Below are 24,763 nucleotides of genomic sequence, written 5' to 3'. Positions count from 1 at the left end.
GTAACTACAGCTTTCCATCTATAGCAAGAAAACCAAAAAAGCAACATTGTTGTTAATTATGTTAACAAAACTGTTTCTGGGATTTGGACTGAGAGAGACAGAGAAATTCTTCTCTATATGGAAAAAAACTAATTTACCTTTCTATCTGATAAATTACTATTATGTGAGTGGGAAATTTTAAAATGCAAACCGTTGGTTGTAGTCCCTCTTATTGGTTGATAAGGTGATGTACTGAGACAAAAAAAACACCCAACTAATTCAGGTAGGATATGTATAGTTGTAGAGTGTACATATTAGGTGTCTTTTTTTCCCCAATGATTGTACTAATGGAGGACAATGTTTGAGTTTCCTTCTCTTTTGCAATCATTCCGCAGATCATTTTCAACCTGCATCCTTCAATTGCAGACATTTCCGATGTTGCTTTGATGAAATCCTTAATTCATTCAATGTTAGTTGAATTTATTCAATTTAATGTCAGTTGAATGAATATAAAGCAACAAGGAAATTTCATTCTGACAAAAATAGAATGTTTTGTAGAAAGGCATTCTCTACATCTTTTGAAATTTACTGGCCAGGCAACATGAACTTATTTAGTGGATCCTCAGACATATATTTTATCTATCTAGGACAGTGATGGCTAACCTTTTGGGGCTCATGTGCTGATAATTGCCTGCGTGTGCTTGAATGCTATCACCCATAAGGCAATGTGCATGTCCTCCCATGCCTCCTGTGCATGCGCGTGCCCCTACGCATGCCACGTGCTTCTGTGCATGCATGAGTGTATCCTACACACCGCCGCACCCTCGCACATGTACACCAGATACCCAACAATCAGCTGGCAGGCAGCGTGCATGCATGCACAGTAGACCTTTTCTGGGTGAGTGCTCATGTGCCAGCAGTAATGGCTCTGCAAGCCACTTCCGGCACATGTGCCATAGGTTCACCACCACGGATCTAGGAGCTGCAGTGGCACAGTGGTTAGAATGCAGTACTTCAGGCTACTTCTGCTGACTGCCGGCTGACTGCAATTTGGCAGTTCAAGTCCCACCAGCACAAGGTTGATTCAGCCTTCCATTCTTCTGAGGTCGGTAAAATGAGGATTGTTGGGGGCAATATGTTGACACTGTAACCGCTTAGAGAGGACTGTAAAGCATTGTGAAGCAGTATATAAGTCTAAGTGACATTGCTACTGCTATATTGCAATCCATATTTGGGGCCCATTCCTAAAGTATAAAAGAGCACTACTGAATAAGTCTAATAGCAATTATTTGATATTCATAGTCATTTGTATTCTAGAAGCTCATAAATATAGACCAACAGTCTTCACCCATTGTTACTTCCTAACAGCTGCTATCCAAGATAGTTTGCCTGCAACTCCAGGGATGTGAAGTATCCCCAAAGACAAGAATCCATTAGTCTGATCCTTTATGAACCTGTCAGATACCATGCTCTGTGATTTTGAACAGCCAAGCTGCATTACTTAATCGATTAATCAGTGGAACAACTTGCCTCCAGAAGTTGTGAATGCTCCAACACTGGAATTTTTTAAGAGGAGATTGGAAAACCATTTGTCTGAAATGGTGTAGGGTTTCCTGCTTGAGCAGATGGTTGGAATAGAAGACCTCCAAGGTCCCTTCCAACTCTGTTATTTTACATCAGAGATCCTAAACTGCTATATTGAACTTACATGTTTAGTGAGAATATATAAATCTGAATACAGTAGAATGGTTAATGGAAAGGATCATAACCACAGGATGGCCATTGTAAGATGAGACAGGGAACATCTTATTAATAAGAAGAAAATATTGATGACATTAAGGTTCTGTCTTAGAAGTTTTGGACTCTGTTCTAAATTATTCCAGAAACAATTTTGAGATAATATATGTATTTCTACCAAAACAGAATCTCTGATGACAAATCAGTTCTGTTATTAAATAAATCTAACATTGTTTAACATTTGCAAAGCTTTCCAGTTTTCTTTGATTTCATTCTTGATTTGTTTAGCACAGAGTAGCCTTTAAACATAATAAGTTGGATGGATGGTAAATAGGCAGATAATCTGAAGAAATGACCATATATGCTTACATTTTTCCGCCATATACACAAACCCAAATGAAAATATGCAAATCTGATAGACTAAAGTAAATGTTTCATAAAACCAATGACTGTTTAAATGGTGGGACTAAATTGTTTGTATATAAATATTACCTTTTATCTTCCATTTGAGTTTTATGTAGGATGAACACATTACTTTAATGACCTGCATTTTAGAGAGAAAGAGAGGGGCAGTCTCACTCAGAAATCCTCCAGCAGCCAGATGGCTGCCTTGTCTTCCATGAGATTAAAAGATGTTTCTCATTCGCCAGCCTTGCTTCTAAAGCAAATTAATATAGCCAACTAAATTGCCTGTGGTTTGCTCTTTTGTGTGTGTGAGAGAGAGGGGAGGGGAGAGAGAGAGAGAGACAGAAAGAGAGAGAGAGAGAGGAATAAAATTTTAAAAGAACTTCTGAAAGCAATTTTTGTCACAGGTTCCTTGAGCAGATTGCTCTCCAGGTACAGCATGCTGGTTTTAAACATTCAGTAATTAATGGAAAGTATTTCGTGTTAATTGACTGCTTCAGGAAAGGGAAGTATAATGGCTCCTTATTAATCATGGAAAGAGACGTACGGCACAGAGGCACCGCAATTATAGCACTAACGGTTGAGAAATGTTAATTAATGAAAAGAACAATGATGTAAGAAATTAGCTACATAATGCTTCCTGCTGGTACAGATTTGCACTTTAAATGCTTTTTTTTTTCCAGCACAGCAACCACTGGATGTTGCCTTAAATAGCAAAATCTCTCTAACCTTTTCTAAAATGTCTCCCATATTTCAGCTCGTCATCATTAAACCCACTAAAGGCAACGTATGTGTGGCAGTTTTTCTTATGGCGTGTTCTTCAAGAACAGGATGGAGTGTTAGGAATATGGATAAACTCTGTAGGAGGGAAATTTATATCGATAAACTGTCTACGAGGAGAATTGTTATGTTAATTTTAGGCAATCCCCAAACCCTCTGATCAAATAGAGAAACCTAGCCTTCATTGCAAAAGGCAGGTAGGTATTAGTGTTCACCCTTCTACAACTTAGAAAAGAAATAAGGTAGGTGCTATTGTTGAAGAAAACTCCTTTGCCATTCTGATCTCGATGAAGGAGGGCTTCCAGAATGAACTCCAACTCAATAATTTTATAAGCAGGTGAGATGAAAAAGATGTTCTCTAGGATACTATGGATCTGAGCAGTTTAAGATTTTGGAGGCCAGCTAAATATTAATAACAGTCCATAGACCCGGAGAGACATGTAATTGTATATTTTACATATCTAACTCTTGCCTATCATGAAGTATCCTTAACCAAAGTCATATTTTTCCTTCCATTATAGTATTAGTTCTAAAGCATACCAGATCAACCTCCTGAAACCTGGTGACTTCCAGATATCCAGATTTCTGAAACTGGAATTATGGAAGTTAAAATGCCAACACATCTGGATAGCATCAGATTGGGGAAGCTTATGGCATTCTGCATACTGGTTTAGATGAAAAGAATGTGATCCATCCCAAACATACCCCCTGCATCCACTCAAGATTTTTCTCTGCAAAATAAACCTATGCATCCACCTAATAAGCTTTGACATGTCTCTGAATATTGTTTTGTTACCCACAATGTAATTCATCTCTAATTTCTCCCCTTGCAGAACATCTTTTTCACTGTTGAATTTCTTTTCCAGATGGAATGTCCTTGGATTGCAAGGCGCACTTCTTAGCTACTTCATCGAGCCAGTATATTTGCATAGCATTATTGTGGGAAGCCTCTCTCACACTGGTCACCTTTCACGGGTAATGAGCCATAGATTAGAAGATGTTGGTCAACTTCCAGCTTCATACCGGTGTAATCAGCTTCTCCTGAGTGGTAAGCTCATGTTGGCTTAGAAACTTAAATTGCCTGCCTTCCCATGGCTTGTATTATGGGACTCTAAAACAGCTCTTCCAAGCTGCATGACACATCTTAAAGAACTTTAACTTCTTTGTTGTTTTATGTCACTAATAATGATTCAGTCTATCCTTAAGGCTAAAGCATTTGAAGTTGAAACAGTGCCTCCCTTCCTTCCTCTGCTCCTATTTTGGTCCGTGATAACTTGTCTTTCCTAGGAAGAGTTCTTGAAGAGATCAGCTCTTCAAGGTAAAATAGGTCAAGAAATAGAAACCAAAAGGAATATAGGAATGGGACTTTCTTGTTATAGAGTGTAGAAATGGAAGTCTGAAGGCTATCCAGAATTTCCTTTTCCTCTCTCTTACACTGAATAAATTATCAAAATGAAACTATTTTGAGTTTCTTTTTCATGTTTTTTTTTCCTTTCCTCAGACTAAGGTGTCATTTCTTCTCCTTTAATCATTCCTGCATTTCTTTATCAAGATTATTTCCACATTTTCTACACTTTTCCCTAGAATAATCAGTGTGAGATATGAAGGAGAACATTGCATTGATTTCTTCTTTACTTCCTCTTTGACCACTTTGGATCTCAAGGGAGTGTGTCTTTGACTACATTTATTTGCTTGCTTGAAATTTAAATGTTTAACGTCTCCAGGCATATGTATAAAACCTCATATTTCCTGATCTAATCCAGGTAAAATGAGATATTTCTTCTTTGTTAAAAGCTGTCCTTTTTTTAATCATTAGTAGTTCATTGATTTTGGCCATCCATACTTTTCCTAACCAGAAACACAACACAAAATAGTTAAAAATACTGAGCACTACAGTAAATTTTAACTTTACTGCTGCAAACTGAGAAACAAGAGTTCCTGAGTCAGCATTGTTTAAATTTTTTGGTATTTGAAAGGGTAGTGTTTATATCAGTGGTTTCCCATGTGACTATGTGAATATATGAATTAGACATTTATAGCAGTTTGTACTATGATTAATGCATACTAGTTTTTTTTTAATGGCTTGCAACATTAACCATTATTAGAGACATCAATGGATGACTAGAAAGGTTTTAGAGTTAGATACAATCTTTATCCAATAAAGCAATTTTCCATTATTCTTCAAGTGATTAGATGATAGACAGACAGACAGAAAGACTGACAGACAGACAGATGGATAGATGGATACTGTAGATTATAGAGATGGATAGATCAGGAGGGGTATTCTACTGGTTTGGCCTCATTCGGCCAAACTTGTAGCTCCAAGGATCATCAGTGGGTGAACCAGTTTACTCCGATGATCAGCTGCTGGGCTCGTCTGCCCACCCCCCACCCCCCGGCTCTATACTGACTTTTATTTCCTGGTTTTGAAGCTCAGCTGCTTCGCGTGGCACAATGGATTGCCACACGTCAGCTGTTGAACACACAGGGAGAGTGCAGGATTGCAAAGCATGCGTTTGGTGCATGCACATACATGCGTGCACAAAGCACACCCATCAAGCCACACCCACAGAACTGGTGGTATAAAAAGTTGAATCCCACCTCTGAGATTGATGATGATTGATAGATAGATGATAGATAGATAGATAGATAGATAGATAGATAGATAGATAGATAGATAGACAGACAGACAGACATCTGTTCTTAGTCAAAGAACTTAAAGCACCAATTAAGTATTAAAGCCAAACTAGAGCCTTGGTTCATAAAATTTATTTAAGAGCAGATTTAAAACTATTCACCATTTAGTTATGTGGTTAAGCACGTCATTTTAATGAGCTAAGTGCAACACTGAATGAAATGGAAATTCGTTGAAGAAGCAAGACCATGTCAAGCCACTGAAGGCTGCAACATCCTGCATATGCCAGATGGACAAGGGGTAGAATTAAGGATGCTTTCATGTAGGAAATTTAGTCAGTGTCAAAACTGGACTACAACTAAAAATGGCAAATCCTGCCTAGAATTTTTATCTTTCCCATATCCTTAGGTTGCTATATGCATGTTTCCTTGCTCTTTCTCTATTACTGATTGCTCCTTGTAGGAATCATGAACACATAATGCAATATTAGCCCCATCTAGGAATAGTCTTCCATGTGCAGCCTTTTGGGGAGTTTTGGTTCTCAGTTAGTGGAGAATTGTAGCTCAGGTGGAACTGATCGAATGAAAACTGTTGCCTGCAGACAATCATGCTGTAAGCATTGAGACCATCTCTTTTCATCATTAGCCTCACAAAGAAAGAAAGGACGGTGCTAATTTTAATTTACACAGCTACGACATCTTTGTAATTCAACAAACAATGGGGTTGGCAACCTGTTATCTCCAGTTCTCAGCCCATTTCAAAGTCTTCATCCAATTATAATATTTCTTTTTTAGTATACAGGATGGCAAGATAATATGACTCAGAAACTATAACAGAATGTGAGAATGATCTTGGAAAATAGAGGAAGGAGATGTTGACTTAGGAATGATCAAATTAAAAAAGGCTTACAACTGACTAATGCAGTGAAAGAAACTTAGAAAGGATCCACCCTAACTTATTAGCCAGTAAAAAGAGATATTTGTACTTTCAGACTTGTAAGATTCAGTTAATGTAGCCTTACAATAAAGTAGAATTCTTTCATCTTGTGGAGTTTTCCATCTGGTCCACTTGGGATACTAATAAAAAATTAATAAAATAGTATCTTCAAGAGGAAAACAGAGCAGATGGATATCAGAAACAGGGATTGGAAGAAGCAACAACTACCTTTGGCTATAGTCTGTCCTATCACTAACATAACCCTTGTAAACTTACTCTGAAGAAAATGTAAATTTATTTGGAAAAAGGTAATAACCCAAGATCAGGGGTGTCAAACTCAAGGCCCACAGGCTGGATGCGACCTACAAGGTGCTTAGATTTGGCCCAAGGGGCTAACTTGGAAACAGCGAAGGACTCTGCCAGCAAAAACGGAACTAGGGAGAGCTGTAGGCAGCTCTCCTGAGCTCTGTTTTCACTAGCAGAGTGCACAGGCCATCACAGGCACTCCCCAACATGAGTGACATCAAGCTGGCCATGCTCACTCTGGCCACGCCCATCTTAGCCCCTCCAGGTCAAACACAACCCTGATCCAGCACTCAATGAAATTGAGTTTGACAGCCCTGCCTTAGATCATGAAACAAATATACTTCCATTGCTATGTTATGATATATTAATGTGGCAAATTATTGATCCAACCTCTCACAATGTTGTCTGCTTGGACTTTGATGTTCTAGTATTTCGTCAAAATAGGTCTTTTCTAATACTGTCCCCAGATTTGTTGATTGTCCTTATCTTTGAGCGTGCAGGCTCATAATTTTGTTCTTTCAGCATGCAGGCTCATGATCTTTGCTGTGAAGGTCTTTCCTGCATGATAGTATTTGCACTATTTGTGCAAGAGAAATTTTGGATGTTTTGGATTTATTATTTTTTTAAAGGTAAAGGATCTAAAGTAGGAGAATGAGAGTCTTGATCCACCAATTAGTACCGGGAGAGTAAGAACAGAAAAGAACTCTCATGAGCTAGAAGGCCTTCCTTATTAATGTATACTCCCGGTTTGTGTTCTATTTTGTCCTCTCTGTTAACAATATGTAATCCATTCTGGTAAATCATTAGAGACTCATTCCAGTTCATTCCAACAAGTTATTGTTTTCAATTGCACTTTCAATTTGCAAAGAATTTGTTGTATTTTCCAGCCCTCTGAGGATTTTGTTTTTTAAATTGCTCACACTTAAGAAATGTAAGACCAAAGCTAGAGATGGGGACCTGCCAACCAAGGACATATAATGGAGTTAGAAATGGATGTGATGCAAAGGTCTTCCAGATTTAAAACCAATTATTTTCTCCTCAGAAAGAGGATTCGAGGTTGTTACCAAAGTTTAGAGTTAGTACTTTGCTACAGTGCTTTCCTATTTAATTTCTCCAAGTTCCCTAAATCTTATTCCACACACAAAAAAAAATGCTTTTAGAAGACAAGGGATAAAAATGCTGCAATGTCTGCTCACCAAATATATTTATTAACAGCCAGACTTTAACTTCTCTTGGCTTCCATTTCTTTTTATTTTCTAACAGAAATGTTGATCTCTTGATAGGAAGTATCTGGAGACCATTTGTGCTTAGCTTTTATCTTCTGAAATCCTTGGTAGTGCCTGAATACAAAAACTATTAATTTGACCAAATGCTTTATTTTCTTCTGATTATTAGATTGCTGCATCTATGTTTGTTTTGTTACCTATGGCTTTATCCTAGGCAGTTCTTATCTGGCACATATTGTCATAGGTTGGCACACTATCCAGTAAGTAACATAATAATTCTGACAGAAGCTGACACATTCATGTCAAGTCATAGAGTGAGATCTATGTGCAACAATTGTCAGATGGATGTATTTAAATAGCACCATGGTGTAAGAACTGCATTTACTTTATAGCATATTCTCCCTAAGATACAAACAGATCAGTTATCATAGTGAAGAAATGGAGATTGCTATTAATATGACATAAATGTGATTACACGTTCAGCACGAAATAATAACTCAATTATATTTTCATTTTGATTCATCTGTACACAGTCACTTAGGATATAGCCACTTAGCTAAGGAAATGGGTTCCTTCTGGTATAGAAGCTCAGAAATACAGAGGATTTTTAATAAATCTTTTAATAAGTGACCATTTCAAGTGTATTTTCCAGTTGCTTCTAACTGATGCAAATGCATACAATGTTTCAGTACCTGTAATTTATTTAAATCCCAAATATATCAAACTGCTTTATCTATTTAAGCTATGCAGATATTTAATTTGGAGGGTTGATTTAAAGGCATGTCAGTTCAATCTCCAGATCAAATTAGCTTTCTGAATTGACTTATACTTAATTTGTATCAACAAATTGGATGTTTTGAATTGATATGGATGATTTTGGGTGTTTCATCCATGCACAGAAACAATTTGTGCCAAATTGATTCTAAAATTCAAGCCTAATCTACCCATTTCATTGATTCAGTTTAAAGAAATTGAATTTCACTGAATTTCCAGATTGATGTGCATTGGCAATTGGATTAATTTTCCAGATCAAACTATTTGAATTGCCTCTGCATCATGCATACGGACCTGTGTAGTATCTGCCGTATTGCATAATAATGAGGAATTATATACTTTATTCTGTTTTTTTTTTTTGCTGTTTTTTTCTTTGTTAATTTTATTAAACCAAGGTTAAAATTATTAAGAATCTGCAATGCAGTGATGCGTCTGAGACTGATTCAAATGCTTCTGTGTAAAAATTAAGAAACAAAGTTTAAAAATGGAGTATTTGTCCTATTTTAAAATCACTTTTAAGAATAAAATGTTTAACACCTTTATTTGGGCTATGGGAGAAAAATAATAAAAAGTAAAAATGTAAGAAATTTCGTAAAATCTTTGGCAGCCAAAATAGCTTTGTCTATTACTTTTCATAGTAAAAATAATCTGGTTGCCCATGTTGGTTATATTATATACATATATTATTCTGTTACAAAATTTGGAATCTACCCATCCCATGGACAGATACCCGCTGTCTTTATTTCTAATGTGCCCTAATTTAGATTTTTTTTTTCCATATTAAACACTTGTAGAAAGCAGCCATTGTCAACCAGACAGTGATTTTATATCAACAAAGGCTGTCAAAATGTATTCATGCAAACAGAATCTTAGTTATATTTTGGCAACATTAACTGAACACTTCTTAAAAGCATATATTGATCCAAGCAGATTCCAGCCAAGGGATAAGAACATATTGATGTGTATATAGGTATGGGAATATAGCTTATTTCCCAATAAAATAGAAGCTCCGTTTTTTATTTTTCAAACCTACTGCTTTTAATGCTTGATGTTTTCTGCTTCCCCTTTGACAGGAGTGAGTAACGCTGAAAGGAGGCGAACTGGGAAATCACCTGGTTTCAGTGTGAATTGGATAGCAGGCACAGCAGACTTAGAGCTTATTAATGCCACAACAGGGAAAAAAAACTGTGGGAGTTGTTCACGACTCTGCAAGCACATGTTTTACACTCAGTGGGCAAAGCTTTATGGAAAGGTAAGTGTGAGTTGCACTGGTGAAAAAACTGGATTGTTTGAGTGGTAGAGGATATCTATCAACTGCAAATCTTTGTCCCTGGAGATTCAGTATTTTAGCATTGACAGTTTTTATCCAAATATCATGGACCACAAGCGTGAGAGTGTATGGAGATTCTCAGTCATCCAAGCCATGGTTGTTCCAAAGGTGCTTTTTTATCAAGAGGCAACTGGGCTTTCTGGTTTTTCTTTGAAGACGTTTTGTTTCTCATCCAAGAAGCCTCTTCAGCTCTAACTGGATGGTGTGGAATGTGCATGTGGATAGAACCAAGACCATTATGAGGATGTAAAAACAGATTCTTGAATAAATAGGTAAAGTTTATTAAAAAAGCTTACATAGTGCCACAGAACACCTGTATCTCTGAAGATTTGGGAAAAGGAATTCAGGGGTAGGCTGCTGGGGGCTTGCAGGGGCTTGGGGGAGCCCCTAGCTAAGGCTCTGTGGGGCACAGAGAGCCCCCAATAACCTCAAAAAGACACGCAGACAAGAATAGCAAACGGACATCTTTTTGGCTTTTTTCCTTTCTGGGCTTCAGCCAAGAGTATTTCACACCTCGTAAAAGTGTCAAGCTAGATAAAGCGCTTGTCAAGGGCTAATTCCCAAATGATAAGAATCACATAACTCACCAGAAACTCCACTCACTCCAAGATCCCTCTCACAGGCACTGCTATTAATTTATTTATTTAAGTATTAAATGCATGAAATAAAAAAAAACAACTTTTTGGTATATATATTTTTTTAAGTCTCTACTTTTGACAAGATGCCCCATGCCCTCTTTTACACCTCCCTGTGTTTCAGGAAGTATGAAGAAGTCATGAAAAGAACATCCTTAGGACTGTAACCAGGTCACTCTCGTGACTGAATATATGCTCTCCTACTGGATTCTCCAGACTCCATAATTTCCCCCAGAATTTAAATTCTCACTCTTCATTTGGTCATATTGTGCCCAGAAATAAGGTCATGAATTTAATTGTGCAAAACAAGAAGTTAATAAAACAAAAATGAACATATTTTTTTTTTTGCAACCTCTAATGTACAGCAGGTGGAAGTCCGAAAGGTACCTTTTTCCAAAAGGCAATTGGTTTTTCTCATCAAAAATATTTTGCTTTTCATTCAAGAACTGAAGAGCTTCTAAAGATGAGAAGCCAAAATGTTTCCAAGGAAGGAAAAAAACAAGTTTGGTTGCCTTTTAGAAAAGTACCTTTGGGACAACCATGACCTGGATGATTGAGAATCTCCACAGGCATAGGGGCTGGAAGTGATCATTGTATTACAAAGGTGTGTGTTTCAAACATTTAAGGCTGCTTTTGGGAAGCACCTCAGTTGCAGGTTATTCCATAAAGTACTTCTCCTCAGCAATGCCACCTCTCCACTCTGTATGTTTAGTTCATCTTTGATGCTTGATTACTGCTCTCTTTTATAGCATTCGTTATCAGTATAACATAGGAAAAGAAGGTTTTTTTTAAAAAAAAGTGCTTTCACTTGACAATTCACCTTTTCTCTGTCACAAACATTTGCTTATTTAAATTCTTTCTCCAAATGTCAGTATGAATTTTTCTTTTTCAGCGCTGACATGGAGTCTTGATTTGCAAAGCTGGTTTTTAATTTAATGCCCTAGGAAAACACAACAGAAGTAATAAATATGTATAAAGATCACAACAAAAATAAAAGTATCAGGGTTTTTTCCATTCAAAAAAGTCAACATGCTCTTTGCTCAATCAAAGTCCCTCCCTTTTATTAAAAGGTGAGGGGAGAAAGACAACAATTGCATTGTGCCATCTTGACTTTTTTGACCTCCTCAGATATCCTGGCTGTGCAAACCAGAATCAAATCAGAACATCATAAATTCTTTACCAAGTTGTCCAGGATCCTTGTTGCCACCATAGACTGGCTTCCTACATGAGTTCAATTTGAATAATTAGATTTCAGCTTTTGAAATTCAGTATGAAAATAATCTTATCCCAAGCAAGGGTGTGACTGCTAGGAAAGATGTCAATCATTGCATATTAGTAGATGGGGAAGGAAACCATGATGCCTATGCATATTTTTCAGTATATGCCATATACATGGTTCTCATAAATAAAAACAGGCTCATCCCGTAGCAAGAGTAGGATAGCCAAAAAGAATTGTCTTTGTAGGAGAAGAAGGAGAAACTGAGAGGGATATGTACATGGCACTGATGGTGAGAAGAAGTTGGAAGAATATTTCAGTAGAGAATATCCACATATAAAGCAACTTACTCTGTAGATCAAGGCTGTCAAACTGGCAGCCTGCCAGGCCGGATTTGTCATGCACTGGCCACACCCACACCCTGTTTAGTGAAGGGAGGAAAAGTTGTGATACATCACCTGACGCTGCCATGACGGTGTAAGTTTGACACCCCTGTGTAGGTGGACATAGTTAAGTGGATGTAGAGCCAGGTAAGGGAGATGAAAACATCAAGATGGTTTCCAAAATTACATAATCAAAGTTTTACCAAAAAAAAGATATTGACATTCTACAAAGAGTCCAAAGAACAACAAAGATGATTAGGGGACTGGAGGCTAAAACATATAAAGAACGGTTGCTGGAATTGGGTATGCCTAGTTTAATGAAAAGAAGGACTGGGGGTAACATGATAGCAATGTTCCAATATCTATGGGATTGCCAAAAGAAGAGGGAGTCAAGCTATTTTCCAAAACACCTGAGGGCAGGACAAGAAGCAAATGGTATAGCGCTGCCTGAGCAGGGGGTTGGACTAGAAGACCTCCAAAGCCCCTTACAAGGTCTGTTATTCTATTCTGTTACCCCTTTTTTACATGTGTCCCACCCATTAGAAGTAAGACTTTCTGAGTGTGGTTTTTACTTCTGTACTTCTTTGAAATTTTATTTCTGCCTACTAGTCCACAAAATAGTTCAAATTCATGTTTAGCAGAATAACAAAAACAGGAGAAAGGGGAGGGGAATTCTATTCCTCCCCTTCTCACCCAGAAATTTAGAGAGATTATTGGCTTTTAAATAAAGCATCAATCAATTTCATATGAAGTGAAGTTTCATTTCTTTGAATATAAATTTGAAAATGCTATGAATTTTTTTTAAAAAAATGAACAATACCTTTGTTGGTTGTTATTAGAAACATATTGGACTATTCATTCCACTTAACATGGCAGCCTTTCCAGTTTTGTTTCTCTTTCCCAAATGACAAATGAATGTGGCCTTCAAAATACTCTGGTTCCTTCCAAATGAGCAAAATGGAGTCATTTAGAAGAATGGAGAGTCCATTTGGAAAGAACTAACCCATTCCAATGGCCATTCTTTCTCATGGGCTCTACAATGCTTCCAAAAAAAAAAATCTGTCCAAAAGAGGGATGTGAATTAACTGGTAGAATTTATGCACACAGAACTCTGGGCAGTCTTCCAAATGATGTACAATATTGGTTGGTTGAGCTCTCCAAAATTCCCTTTTGTGTGAAGATGGTAGTCTGGCATTGTCTGTGCAGTGAGACTCGGATCTTCTCAAATATTTTTTTTCCCTGAATACTGTTACATGTAAAGCTCACAATTTCTTTCTGGCTTAAGAGAGGGAGACAGAATAGTGATACAAAGCTACAGAAGAGGCCAAGGCTTCAGTTCTTTGTTCGTTGGCATCTGAATTTCCCCTTCCCTTCTCTTCCCCCTGCAGCTGAGCACACCGATATCAAGCCATGGAGAAGTGCCATCAGTGTACAGTGAGGCCAAACTGGTGGCACATGTCTATCAGTCTGCCAAACAGCAGCTGTTCAGAGCATTTCAGAAGGCAGGCTTGGGCACTTGGGTGAAAAAACCCCCAGAACAAGATCAATTTCTACTCGTGGTGTGAATCATTTGGCATCTTGGTAACATGACCATATTAAAAGGACTGGAGGGAAGAAAAATACTCTACGGGAGCCGGAGAGACCGTCATGTGAGACTCCGTTCAACCCAAGTCAGAACCTTGTATCTAAATGTGTTAGATATGAGATACATTCTGGTTAATGCACTGAACCTTTAGGAAACTGCTTTTACATACCCATCCCTTCTCAAGGATATACAAGCCCAGGTTACAAAAATGACCTTCACTATTTGTTCCTTGTTTGTAGCACATTGCTGTAATTATCTAAGCAGCACCTGTATTTCAGGCAACAGCAGGTTGCAAGTTGCGTCTGGCTGAAAAACAAACAAAACTATCAGCCCTCTGGTGTTCCTCTTCACCATTAGTGCAATAATTATCGTAGGAGAATGAGAAGATTTTTCTAGGTTACAAACACATGCAAGAATTAGCATACATTGAAACACGGAAAGTTATGTCTCTGTGTCTCTCTGTATGGGTGTGAGAGAGAGGAAAGAGGTGGGATTTCAGACTGCAATCCTATACAGTGGCACCCCAGAGCTTTAGAAAATCTGCTCAATACATCAAAACCAAGGGAATAGAAAAGCAAGATATCGCCCCAAAGTTTAGATTAAAAGTTTCTGTATATTCACTGCAGGGAGCATAATATTTCAGAAAGAAGCAAGGAAAAGCTTGTATGTCTTTACTTTGCATTTAGGAAATAAATGGTTCTAAGACTGATTGACACAAGATCATGGCTATCTTGTTCTTGACACACAAAGGCTCTATCATGCAGCTGGTTGCACAAATATACAGCACGTGATAACTATCAGCTGCCATTTTGAAGGTCTCTGGTTAGGCTACAGAGCATCCTGCCTGCCACTGTCAAATGGCTCCATCCTCCTCTGGGTTCCAACTCATGGGAGGCAACTGTAGTTCTGAGAAGAATGTAGATAGTGTTAGTTTCTATAAATCAGAGATCTCCAAACTTGGTAATTTTAAGACTTGTGGAGGGAATTAAGACTTATGCTGACTGGGGAATTCTGAGAGTTGAAGTCCACAAGTCTTAAAAGTTGCCAAACTTAGAGACCCCCATTATAAATTGAAAACATTGTAGGAGACACAACAACAAGAAGAAATTGCAAAAGAGTTGAGAAGCAAAGATGGGTGGCTCTGGCTGGAATATGGCATGAAACAGAGGACAGGCAATGATCTGAAAACTCAGGTTGAGAGGAACTGGGGAAGTCAGTTTGAGTGGGGAAGGATTAATAAAAGACAGGATTATGGAGGGCTGGGAGAAATGAGAAGACCACAAGGAGTTTGGTAGGGGTGCAATTCTGGACAAGGCATCACATCCTGCACCAGATGGCCTCGGGTTGCATGCTTCTCAGAAACCACTTTTTTTTTATACTCTAGTTAAAAGAGACACAGATGGGCCATGTTGTTGCATTAGATGACTTCACACTTTAGATTGGTTGAAAGCACATTACAAGAGACCTCCCAGATGCACATACCATATTAAAGTCAAACTGCATTACATTTCATTTATTTGCTTGCTACTCATAAGCAGAATTAAAAAAAGATATTAATTAGGGCGCTGAAATTCAGTATAGCTGTAAGCAACAACACCCCTTTTGTCTTTGCACAATCCTTGACATTTGGATCTTCTGAAATCCTTACTACAATCTGGTCTAGGGTGAGCCAGCTCAAAAATCTGAAATTGCAGAAATTGGAGAAAAACATCGGTATTGCACAAATGCCAATGGAAAGCAATTCAGGTGTATGTTTAAAATATTCTAATATCAGCATAGTGTGAATTGGAAGATACAGAGGGAGGAATTGGCATATATTGATATTAGATGCGCTCCAAATAGGATGCTAATTCTACTCTTACATGGTTTGCTCATATTCTTTTGCCTATCAAGCATGGTCTGAAAGTTTTCTAATTTATGTGGACCAAAGAGACAGGGTGAGCCTTCTCTTTCATGTTTGTCCACAAATCTGTCGGCCTAGATTCTACATGAGGGATATTTGAGGCCCATCTAGACATTACAGATTCTTTAGAAGCAGAATTCCTAACCTTGATAAGTTTACTCTATTTCATAGCTATAAACAATTTTCTAATATCTAGTAGACCTGAAGGCAGCCTCAACCAACAGAATATATTATGAACAAGGTTTTCTCAGTTTCCTAGTTAGCACAGTTGTGCCAACTAAAGACCTAACATTACTGTCACCATCCAACTTTCTCCTTGAGGGATTGAGGTCCGAATCCTGGCATTATTTTTAAATATTGCTGCCCTCAATCAAATTACATGTTTAGAGCATTGTTGCAAAATGGAAAAAAAAAACTAATTCACCTTTCCAATTGGATGTTCTTCAAAAGTGTTGGACTGCAAACATCAACTTCATTTAACACTGTGTAGTCCAGCATCACCAGGTTGGACTGGTGATATCTTAAATGATTGGTATGATATTCACCTGTTGTAGATGTTATGGTATTTAGGGTGCCCGAGAAGTTATAGAAAATCTAAGAACCTCCAGAATTAGTCTCTACCCAAATGGTAGTTCTTTTTTTTTGTTGTTGTTCCACATGACAGGATGTGCGGGTGTAGCATTATTGTTTCTAACTTTTAGTTTTCATGAATTGTGTATATATGAACGTGCTGTTCCTGATCTGTCTTGGTGTATCTTCTTAGAGCTATCCAAACGATTTATGTCTCATACACAAGAGCAGAGTTCATTCTCGCACTTGTTGCATGAGAGCTCTCCCCTAGAACTCCCTTGATGCTACCCGTTTTCTGCAGATAAAGTTAGATGCTCTGTATATAAGATCTTGAGAGCCATACTGAGTAAATACATTTGTTTATTAATGTCACAGGATAGGACTAGCTGCTGTATTTTAATGATTTTTTTAAGGTGATAAATTACAAGATGTAGCTATAGTGTCTGTACAAATACAATTATTGTGATCAACTAGAAATTTTAATTAGATTTACAAAAGGAACACTCCCCTTGCAGAAACATCTTGAACAAATAATACATTCCATGTTAACTGTCAAAAAAACCCTATAAAAACCCTATACTAGAGATAGTAGAAAATACAAATTCAACAAGATAGGAATTTAAAAAAGGCTTTGTGATGATAACAAGTGCTTAATTTTGCAACTGAGATTTTCCATTAGACCTTGAGCAAGCTTCTCCATGGACATCTCTTCCATCTAACTTGAAAAAGAAGATATGCTTTCAAGTTTCCTAAAAGTATAAATACTCTCATCAAGCAAAAGGAAGCACTAGTTCCAGAATTATATTTAGTTCCAAGAAAGCCTTTGAATTCCCTAAGATTTTTGTACATAGTCTTGGATTGTTAAAATTTTCAACACTCTGTGTGGACATGTGCCCAGCTCTAGAAAAGTAGACAAAAGTTGGGGGACATCCTGTGAAAAAGAATGACAGAAAGCATCCAGACAATTTGCTTTTATAAGGGGATGTTTAATGACTGACTATTTTCCAAATGGCCATGTTGTGAGAACACCCACAGAGGCACTTTCTCAAAATTTCAAAAAAATACTCATAAATCCCAAAGAATTGGAGAAAGGAGAGAATAGTTTCAGGAAGAATCCAGTGAAAGTTAAGTTCCTCTAAATTTTGCTGAAACTAATGGAATTTCATATTTGTTGTCCTCTACTTATCCATGTGCAAACTCATCCATGTTTGTTTGGAAGTAAACTCTACTGACTTGAGTGCTTCTTACTCAAATGGGAGATAAGATTGTATGAAATCTCATCGTGAAGAGCATGTTTTCAAAAATTCCCAGGTTCAGAATGCATTTGGATGTTTGGAGCTATTTTCCCTTCCAGCTCTATTATGTTTGATGATTGATTGATTGTCTATTGCCCTACTCCTCAATTTTCCCTGCTATGAAAATAGACATTTTTGTTAACTAATTAACTTTAGAAATACAGGATGCTTTGGATCAATCTCATACATTCTTATGAGGTCCAAATCACTACATTATCCTTTTTTCCCCATGAGATTCAAACACATAAAAAGAAGCTCCCCTTGTATGTGGGGTAGCTGCTTAGAAAAGATTGCCTTCTCACTAAAAAATCTGCCTGGGAGACACAATAGCTCAGTGGAACCTACCTCATGGGTTGTTGTAAGATTAAAAGGAGAACGGATACATCAAGGGTCTTCAAACTTGGCAAGTTTAAGACTTGTGGAGTCTCAGAATTCCTGAGCTGACATGACTGGAGGAGGAATTGTGGGAATTGAAGTCTACAAGCCTTAAAGCTGTCAAATTTGAAGACCCCTGCTCTAGACCAATGGTCTTCAAACTTGGCAAGTTTAAGACTTGTCGACTTCAACTCCCAGAATTCCTGAGCTAACATAACTGGAGGAAGAATTCTGGGAGTTGAAGTCCACAAGTCTTAAAGCTGTCAAGTTAGAAGACCCCTGGGATACATGAATCCTAAATGAGAAGGTAACCTTTGGAAGAAAGTTAGATTAATAATAACATCTCTGCAACTTGGTTTTGTGTTTCAGTATGTGGGCCAAAGCTGCTAATAAATCACATTAAAGTGCCATTTTACTAACAGGGTGGTTTTTCCGAAGTTATCTTTATAGTTGAAAAAATATGTAATGCTTTCTTAGAATTTCCCTATCAGTAAAACATTCCTCTTCCATATATGAAACAAACTTGTGGAGTTTCACAGAAACCCAATCATACATGGCATTTCCTGTGAAGACATGCCTCTGCCCCTTCAGTTCTTGCAAACTGGTGATAACCCTAGATCTCATTCATGCAGGAGAATTCCTTGCTAACTTCCATCAGAAGTTTTGTGAACTGCCTTACATGAGGCCTGAGGACCAATAAGGCTGTTCATTTTGTACTCTGAAATCTTGGTTCAGCACAAACTCCATGCTTGCTACTTAATTACCCAGATTCCCGTGGAACTTTTGAACTGTTTTCTTAAACTCCTAATCATTGTTGTCAGAATACTGACAATGGTTCTTTGGGGAACCTTTAATACTACCTAATACTTAGCAAATCTGTTGTCTATTAAAGAGCTCTGGATGATGATAATGATGATAATGTTTTTATCTTACTCTTTGCTTATACAAGCACTTTTGTTGTTTTAGGAGTGACCAGTTCACCCAATCCACCAGTTAAAGACAATATAGACTCAACAAAGAAAACAAGAATTATGGCAGAGGTTTCTTACCCTGTTAACTTGACCATGGAGAGTATTGGATAATTCCATGGAAAACCCTGCAAATGTTGGTTTTGTCCTTTCAGAATTTGAGTTCAAAAGTCCAAAGCTCATGCAATAGCCCAACATTTTGTAATGAAGCTTCTTCCCAATTGTACATCCACATTTCCAACACAGGAGAGAATGGCGCTGCACTAGAAATTCAAAGAGAAGACAGTGTATATATAGTGAGCATGGATAAATGGCAATATGGTACAAATGGATGTACATTTGTAAGATTTGTACAAACAAAAATAACGATTTCCAAGTGTGAATTTGCTGCTAAATTCTGTAAATTGCACCTCAGTGATACCTGATCAGTGAATGTTTCTGTTATAAGTGAATAAAATGCCTATTAAAAAAATCTGTTCGTTTGCTGGTTTTGCTTTCCTCTCTTTGCAAAAGGCCTATAAATGTCTCTTTGAAATAGAAAATTTCCGCAGATTAGATGGGTTTCTCTGAATTTCACCAGAAAGGGAATCTTAGGAATGATAATAGGACCGCTGTGAAAAAGGTATTATGAAGTCCTAGCTGTGGAAAGCCACAGGTGGAGAAGTTATGATTCAATGGTCTCATCCATACAGCCTCTTTTATCAACACCAAGATTTCCCTTCTTTGTTTATTTGTTAGATGGACTTTAGGGTCCTGCAATAACTAATGACTAAGTGCCATCCATTTCAAAATATTGAATTAGGTTGGAATATAAAATAGACCATAAGAACAACCTATGCATCATTTCTGAAGACATAGCCTCACAATGTCATGATACCAGTCTATCATGAAGACAAGCTGAAGCCAGATCAAAGCGATCCAAGCGTAAAAAGGTCTTTTTTCACGAGAAAATGCAAAACTATCTCCTATGCAAAGATTCTAGTTTGCAAGTAGGAAGAGCCTAAAGGATATCAGCAACCAAAAGCTAGCTTGCCGCAGGAACACCCCTCTTATCTGGTCCATGGCACTCTGTGCTTCCATGGACATTTCTCCTTTGTCTATAAAAGAGAACAGAACTAGCTCAGCAACCAGAATGTCCTTGTGTGTTTTTCTCCTCTCCAGCACATAACAAATAAGAATAAGGGAAGGGAAGCAAGCAAAGAGAAGATCCAGTCAGATACATGCACCATCTGTTGGGTTCCCAATGCCTGGTGGTATGATTGTCCATTGATTTTAATAGGTCTGCTTGTGAGGGAGGATCTACAAGGAAAAGTTGAGAAGGATTGAAAGACTCCTGATCATTAAAAAAAAAAAAAACTCCTTCCAAACTGCCATTCCACACAATTTTCAATGCATCCTCAATTAAAGGGATTGTGTTTGTTCTCCTACCCCATCAAGTAATTAGAAAAGACGTTAGTTTTGAATCCCAAACCAAGTTAGTGGAAGTTTGTTTCCCTTTATTTAAATAATAGTGTGGTTTGGGTTAGTTTCCTTTATTAGTACAATTTTATCCTAAGCAGCACATATACCTGGAATGAGTAGCCAGAAGTAAAACCCAATTGTACAACAGCAGTGAACTCTATCCAAGGAAACTTTCAACTTTCCCCTTAAAGAGCTTGGTAAAAAAAAATTGCTTCAAACTGAAATCAAACATTCTTGGCAGGGAAGGGCAGAGAAGGGAGCAAGAGAGACAGAGAAATGACTTTGCTCCGTTTTATCACCTTTTAACATTCACAGGGGTAAAAAGAAAAATTGGACTAATTTTAGTCATTGTCATAAAAATGGATGACGATTGATGGTTTCAGAGGCTACATGAATGCACTTTTTTCATTCTTCCATTACTTTTCAAGGAAATTGCTTACTAAGAAATGTCTCACACTGCATAGCATGATCTGAGCAGTTCTTCTATGGATGCTATTTGGTTTATGGTTTATTTTGGTCTTCGGGTCTCCAATTTAGTTCTGGCTGGCTCAAATCTCTGCCTGCTGCCTTGGCACCCAGCCCCAAATGCCACATCCCACCTGGTTTTTCTTTAAACATGTTTACTTTTAACATAACCGGGGGTGGGTGGGTGGGGACAACATGCTACATAGCTACAAAGCAAAACAGCCAGTTTAAACACCACTGCTCTTTCAAGGATGACCATCTTAAAACCAGGATTAAAAAATAGAAATGACAGAAGAAATACCCTGTTTCCCCAAAAATACAACTTACCCTAAGTCCTAGCTTGTTTTTCCATGTGCCCCCAGTATGAACCCTATCCCCCAAGATAAGCCCTAATGAAGATCCTGCCCACTCCAGAGTGCACGGGTAAAAATTAAGCTAGGTGAGGATGGGGGTGGAGCTGCCCTACTACTTACCTTTGGACAGTTGTAGCCAGGCCTCACCCATTTCTTCTGCAGCCGGCGAGGTTGGCAAGGCTTCCCTGAAGTCCTCTGTAGCTGATAACAAAGCTCCAGATCAATCCAGGGCTCTGTTATCAGCTGCAGAGGGCTTCAGGAAAGCCTTGTCAGCCATAGAATAAGACGTTCCTGAAGGCCTCTGACATCAAAAAAGAGGCCAGGGCTGACATGCACAAGTGAGGTTAGTTAGGGAATGACATCCCCCCAAAATAAGACCTGGTACCTAGGTCTTATTTTCAGGAAAACATGGTATGTCCCAGTCCTTTGTTCAGTAATAGTTCTATCTGCACATGAAAAGGATAAAAGTAAAATGGGGGAATAGATTCTGATAGGCAAAACAGATAGACTAAATAGTTTCTGACTGATGTGAGAGAAGAAATATTCTTGCACTAAAAGCTGTTTGACAGTGGTGGAACCAGTGAACTAGCAGTAGTGAACTTCTATGCATTTGGGGTGCCTCTATTCAGATTCCTGCAGGAAGTGTAGTTGATGACTTAGTTAGCCCCCTTTTTGAACCTTCAAAAAAAGGATATTTGGGGACTGGCCTTGTCCCTGACAGCTGCTTTTTTGTGAGAATGTTAATAGCAGTTTTTGGAAATCTCAGGTATTCTCATGACTCAAAGGAATAAGTACCCTAGGTGTAGTGCTTCTATCTTCCAAACACGCCAGAAAAGGGAACCAATTTTTTTCATAATTTGGAGCAATTCACTATGGATTGCCATAATTCATTAGGCAATAAGATCTAAAGCAATAATATGCCAACAGGCTTGAAATTTCGAACCTAGACAACTTAGAACTACGCTGCCTACTGTCTGACCTAAGCTTAATACAAAAATTGTCTGCTACACATCAATGACTACTCCAGCTTCAACCACAATAACACATGGGCAAACAATAGATACAAACTCAAAGTAAACAGCTCCAAACTCGATTGACTCTGTTGTTATATCCTCAAACCCCCAAAACTTTAACCTCAAACTGTCTACCATGGACCTCACTCCATTCATATGAGGTCTGTAAGGGTCTCCATTCATATGAGGTCTATTGTTCTCATTTATTCATACTCATTTATTATGTATATACTTATACCCATTTATGTTATGTTCATACATAATTATTTTCTCATACATGCTTGACAAACTAAAATAAACAAATAAGGTGAATAGCAAAGAGCTCGAAAATAAGTGGTCCATTGGAATAACACTTTACAAATGCCAACTTCTAACCCTCACCAAAAAGTGAGACGTTCTCAACTTATTATGCTCTACTGACTGAAGAAAGAGATTCTCCGTCTTACATTCTGCAGCCAGTAGAGTTCTGCATCAGTGGTTTTCTAGTTCTTGCAATAACTAGAGTTGTGTCTTGAATCACTGCTTGTGAAGCTCCTAGTTTCATGGTGGTGGAGGTGAAGCCTGACATAGCACCTGTTCACAGAAAAAGCCCATGCACATGATATACAGTATATCAGATATACTGTACATATACCATATGAATGTAGCTATCATGGGGAAAAAATGATAAGGCAGTGAAATTAACCTTCAGGTTAGTCTCTCCTTCTCATCTACATCCTGTTTAAAAATATAACTAGATTTTAGGTAACAAGGTAGACTTTATTTCTCCTACAGAAAAATATAAACAAGGGGATTAAAAGAAGAGGCTGTTTTCTTTTCTTTTTACAACTCTGTAATCCCTTTTAGTGGAATGGAGTTGGGCAACTTTTATGGACCTGAGAGTTTACTGGCTGGGTGCCCTTCCTGATGCCTACCCAGAGTTCACAGCAGATATTTTCTCTTTGCATCCTGATAGAGAAAGGTTGGTCTCTGCCTAAGATTGAACTCTTAACCTTCCAAGTGGGAGGCAAGTGTTTTCACCTCTAGGCTACCTCACTTCTCTAAGAGAAGAGGTTATCTTCTAGGGTAAATGAAATATGACAGTCTGTTCTGTGAAGTCCTTGATGCTCTCTGAGCTTAACTGTTTTCTTGCAGAAATTTCATTACCCAACTAGGCAGTGGTGGGATTCAAAAAAATTTACTACCAATTCTGTGGGTGTGGCTTGGTGGGCATGGCTTGGTGGGTGTGGCAAGGGAAGGATACTGCAAAATCCCCATTCCCTCCCCACCCCACCTGCTTTCCAGCTCCGTTTTCCTGTGCAGGGCAACAAAAGAAGACCCAGCCGATCAGCTGGGACTCAGGAGGCAGAGAATAGATGGGGTCAGGGCCAGTCAGAGGTCGTGTTTGCCTATTCTCTGAACTACTCAAATTTTCCGCTACTGGTTCTCCAGAACTGTTCAGAACCTGCTGAATACCACTTCTACAACTAGGTAATATCATCTGTACTAGAAGGGAGTGGGAGTTGCAATTTAATCATAAAACAGAGGGCCAAATATTTTTCATTTTCATAACTGACATGGATTACAAATAGATTTCCAGGGAACAAATTTGCAGCTTGATCATACAACTATTACACATGTATACTTTCCTGAAGAAATTCATGACGTACCATGTCTCCCATTGAAATAGATCCTTTTTAATCCTACATTAAAAGGTGGGGGGGCATTTACAGTGGAAGTGTACATTTGTTAAGGATCTCCTCTTCTCTTCAGAAGGCAAAAGACATGCTTTGTGTTGGTTAAACAATACTAGGCAGCCTATCAAAACATCTTCCTCTGTTAAGATTGCTTAGCAATTATAACAAGGGACATGATGGCTCAGCAGTTAAAGTCACTGAGCCTGTCATCTAGAAAACTGACAGCCTGGGTTCAAGATCCTAGCGCTGAGTGATGGGATGAGCTCCCATTACTCGCCCCAGCTCCTTTCCACCTAGCAGTTCAAAAGCATGGAGATGAAAATAGATAAATAGGTACCACTTCGGTGAGAAAGTAACATTCCATGAAACTCAGCATATAGTCATACTGGCCACGTGACCATGGAAACATCTTTGAACAATGCTGGCTTCCTCTGCTAGGAAACAGAGATGAGCAACAAGCCCTAGAGTCAGCCACAAGTAGAAAGGGAAAGCTTTAGCTAGCAATTACAAAGTAGGGTGCATGTGCAAGAAGTATTTTGCACCGTTTTAGACTTTTTGATGATTAATTCCAGACTTTCCAACTTATTCAGCATTACTGCTGAAACAATATTATTCCAGAAAAATGCAGCAGGATTAAATAATCATGTGTTGTAATTATGTGCAAGACCTATGAGTTTTTGACACCTAGGTCAAATCTGGAGGACCAATCAACTCGGGAAATTATTGCTGCCCCAATAGGCTGCTTGGACTGCTTGTT

At 38.2% G+C, this 24,763-nt stretch overlaps 1 protein-coding gene across 5 annotated transcripts in view; it reads left to right on the top strand.

Moving 5' to 3' along the window:
• Window positions 1-19,503, top strand: part of ADARB2 (adenosine deaminase RNA specific B2 (inactive)) — a 489,405-nt gene extending 469,902 nt beyond the window's left edge. For 2 of the 5 annotated variants that reach the window (XM_087916598.1, XM_087916597.1), the window contains exons 10-12: window positions 3,768-3,949; window positions 9,852-10,030; window positions 13,731-19,495. In XM_087916598.1, coding sequence (XP_087772724.1) covers window positions 3,768-3,949; window positions 9,852-10,030; window positions 13,731-13,907 — 538 coding nt within the window. In that variant the 3' untranslated portion in view covers window positions 13,908-19,495. Of the gene's footprint in view, window positions 1-3,767; window positions 3,950-9,851; window positions 10,031-13,730 lie in introns of all 5 variants that reach the window. The other 3 variants (XR_015740138.1, XR_015740136.1, XR_015740137.1) reach the window with 3 other exon arrangements.
• The last annotated feature ends 5,260 nt before the right edge of the window (window positions 19,504-24,763 follow it).

This window comes from Pseudonaja textilis, chromosome Z (genome assembly GCF_049901715.1).
Source record: "Pseudonaja textilis isolate UNSWEBS1 chromosome Z, rPseTex1.2, whole genome shotgun sequence".
NCBI classification, from domain to species: domain Eukaryota; kingdom Metazoa; phylum Chordata; class Lepidosauria; order Squamata; family Elapidae; genus Pseudonaja; species Pseudonaja textilis.
Note: the sequence above shows the minus strand (reverse complement) of the source record. Positions and strands in the feature narration are given on the sequence as shown.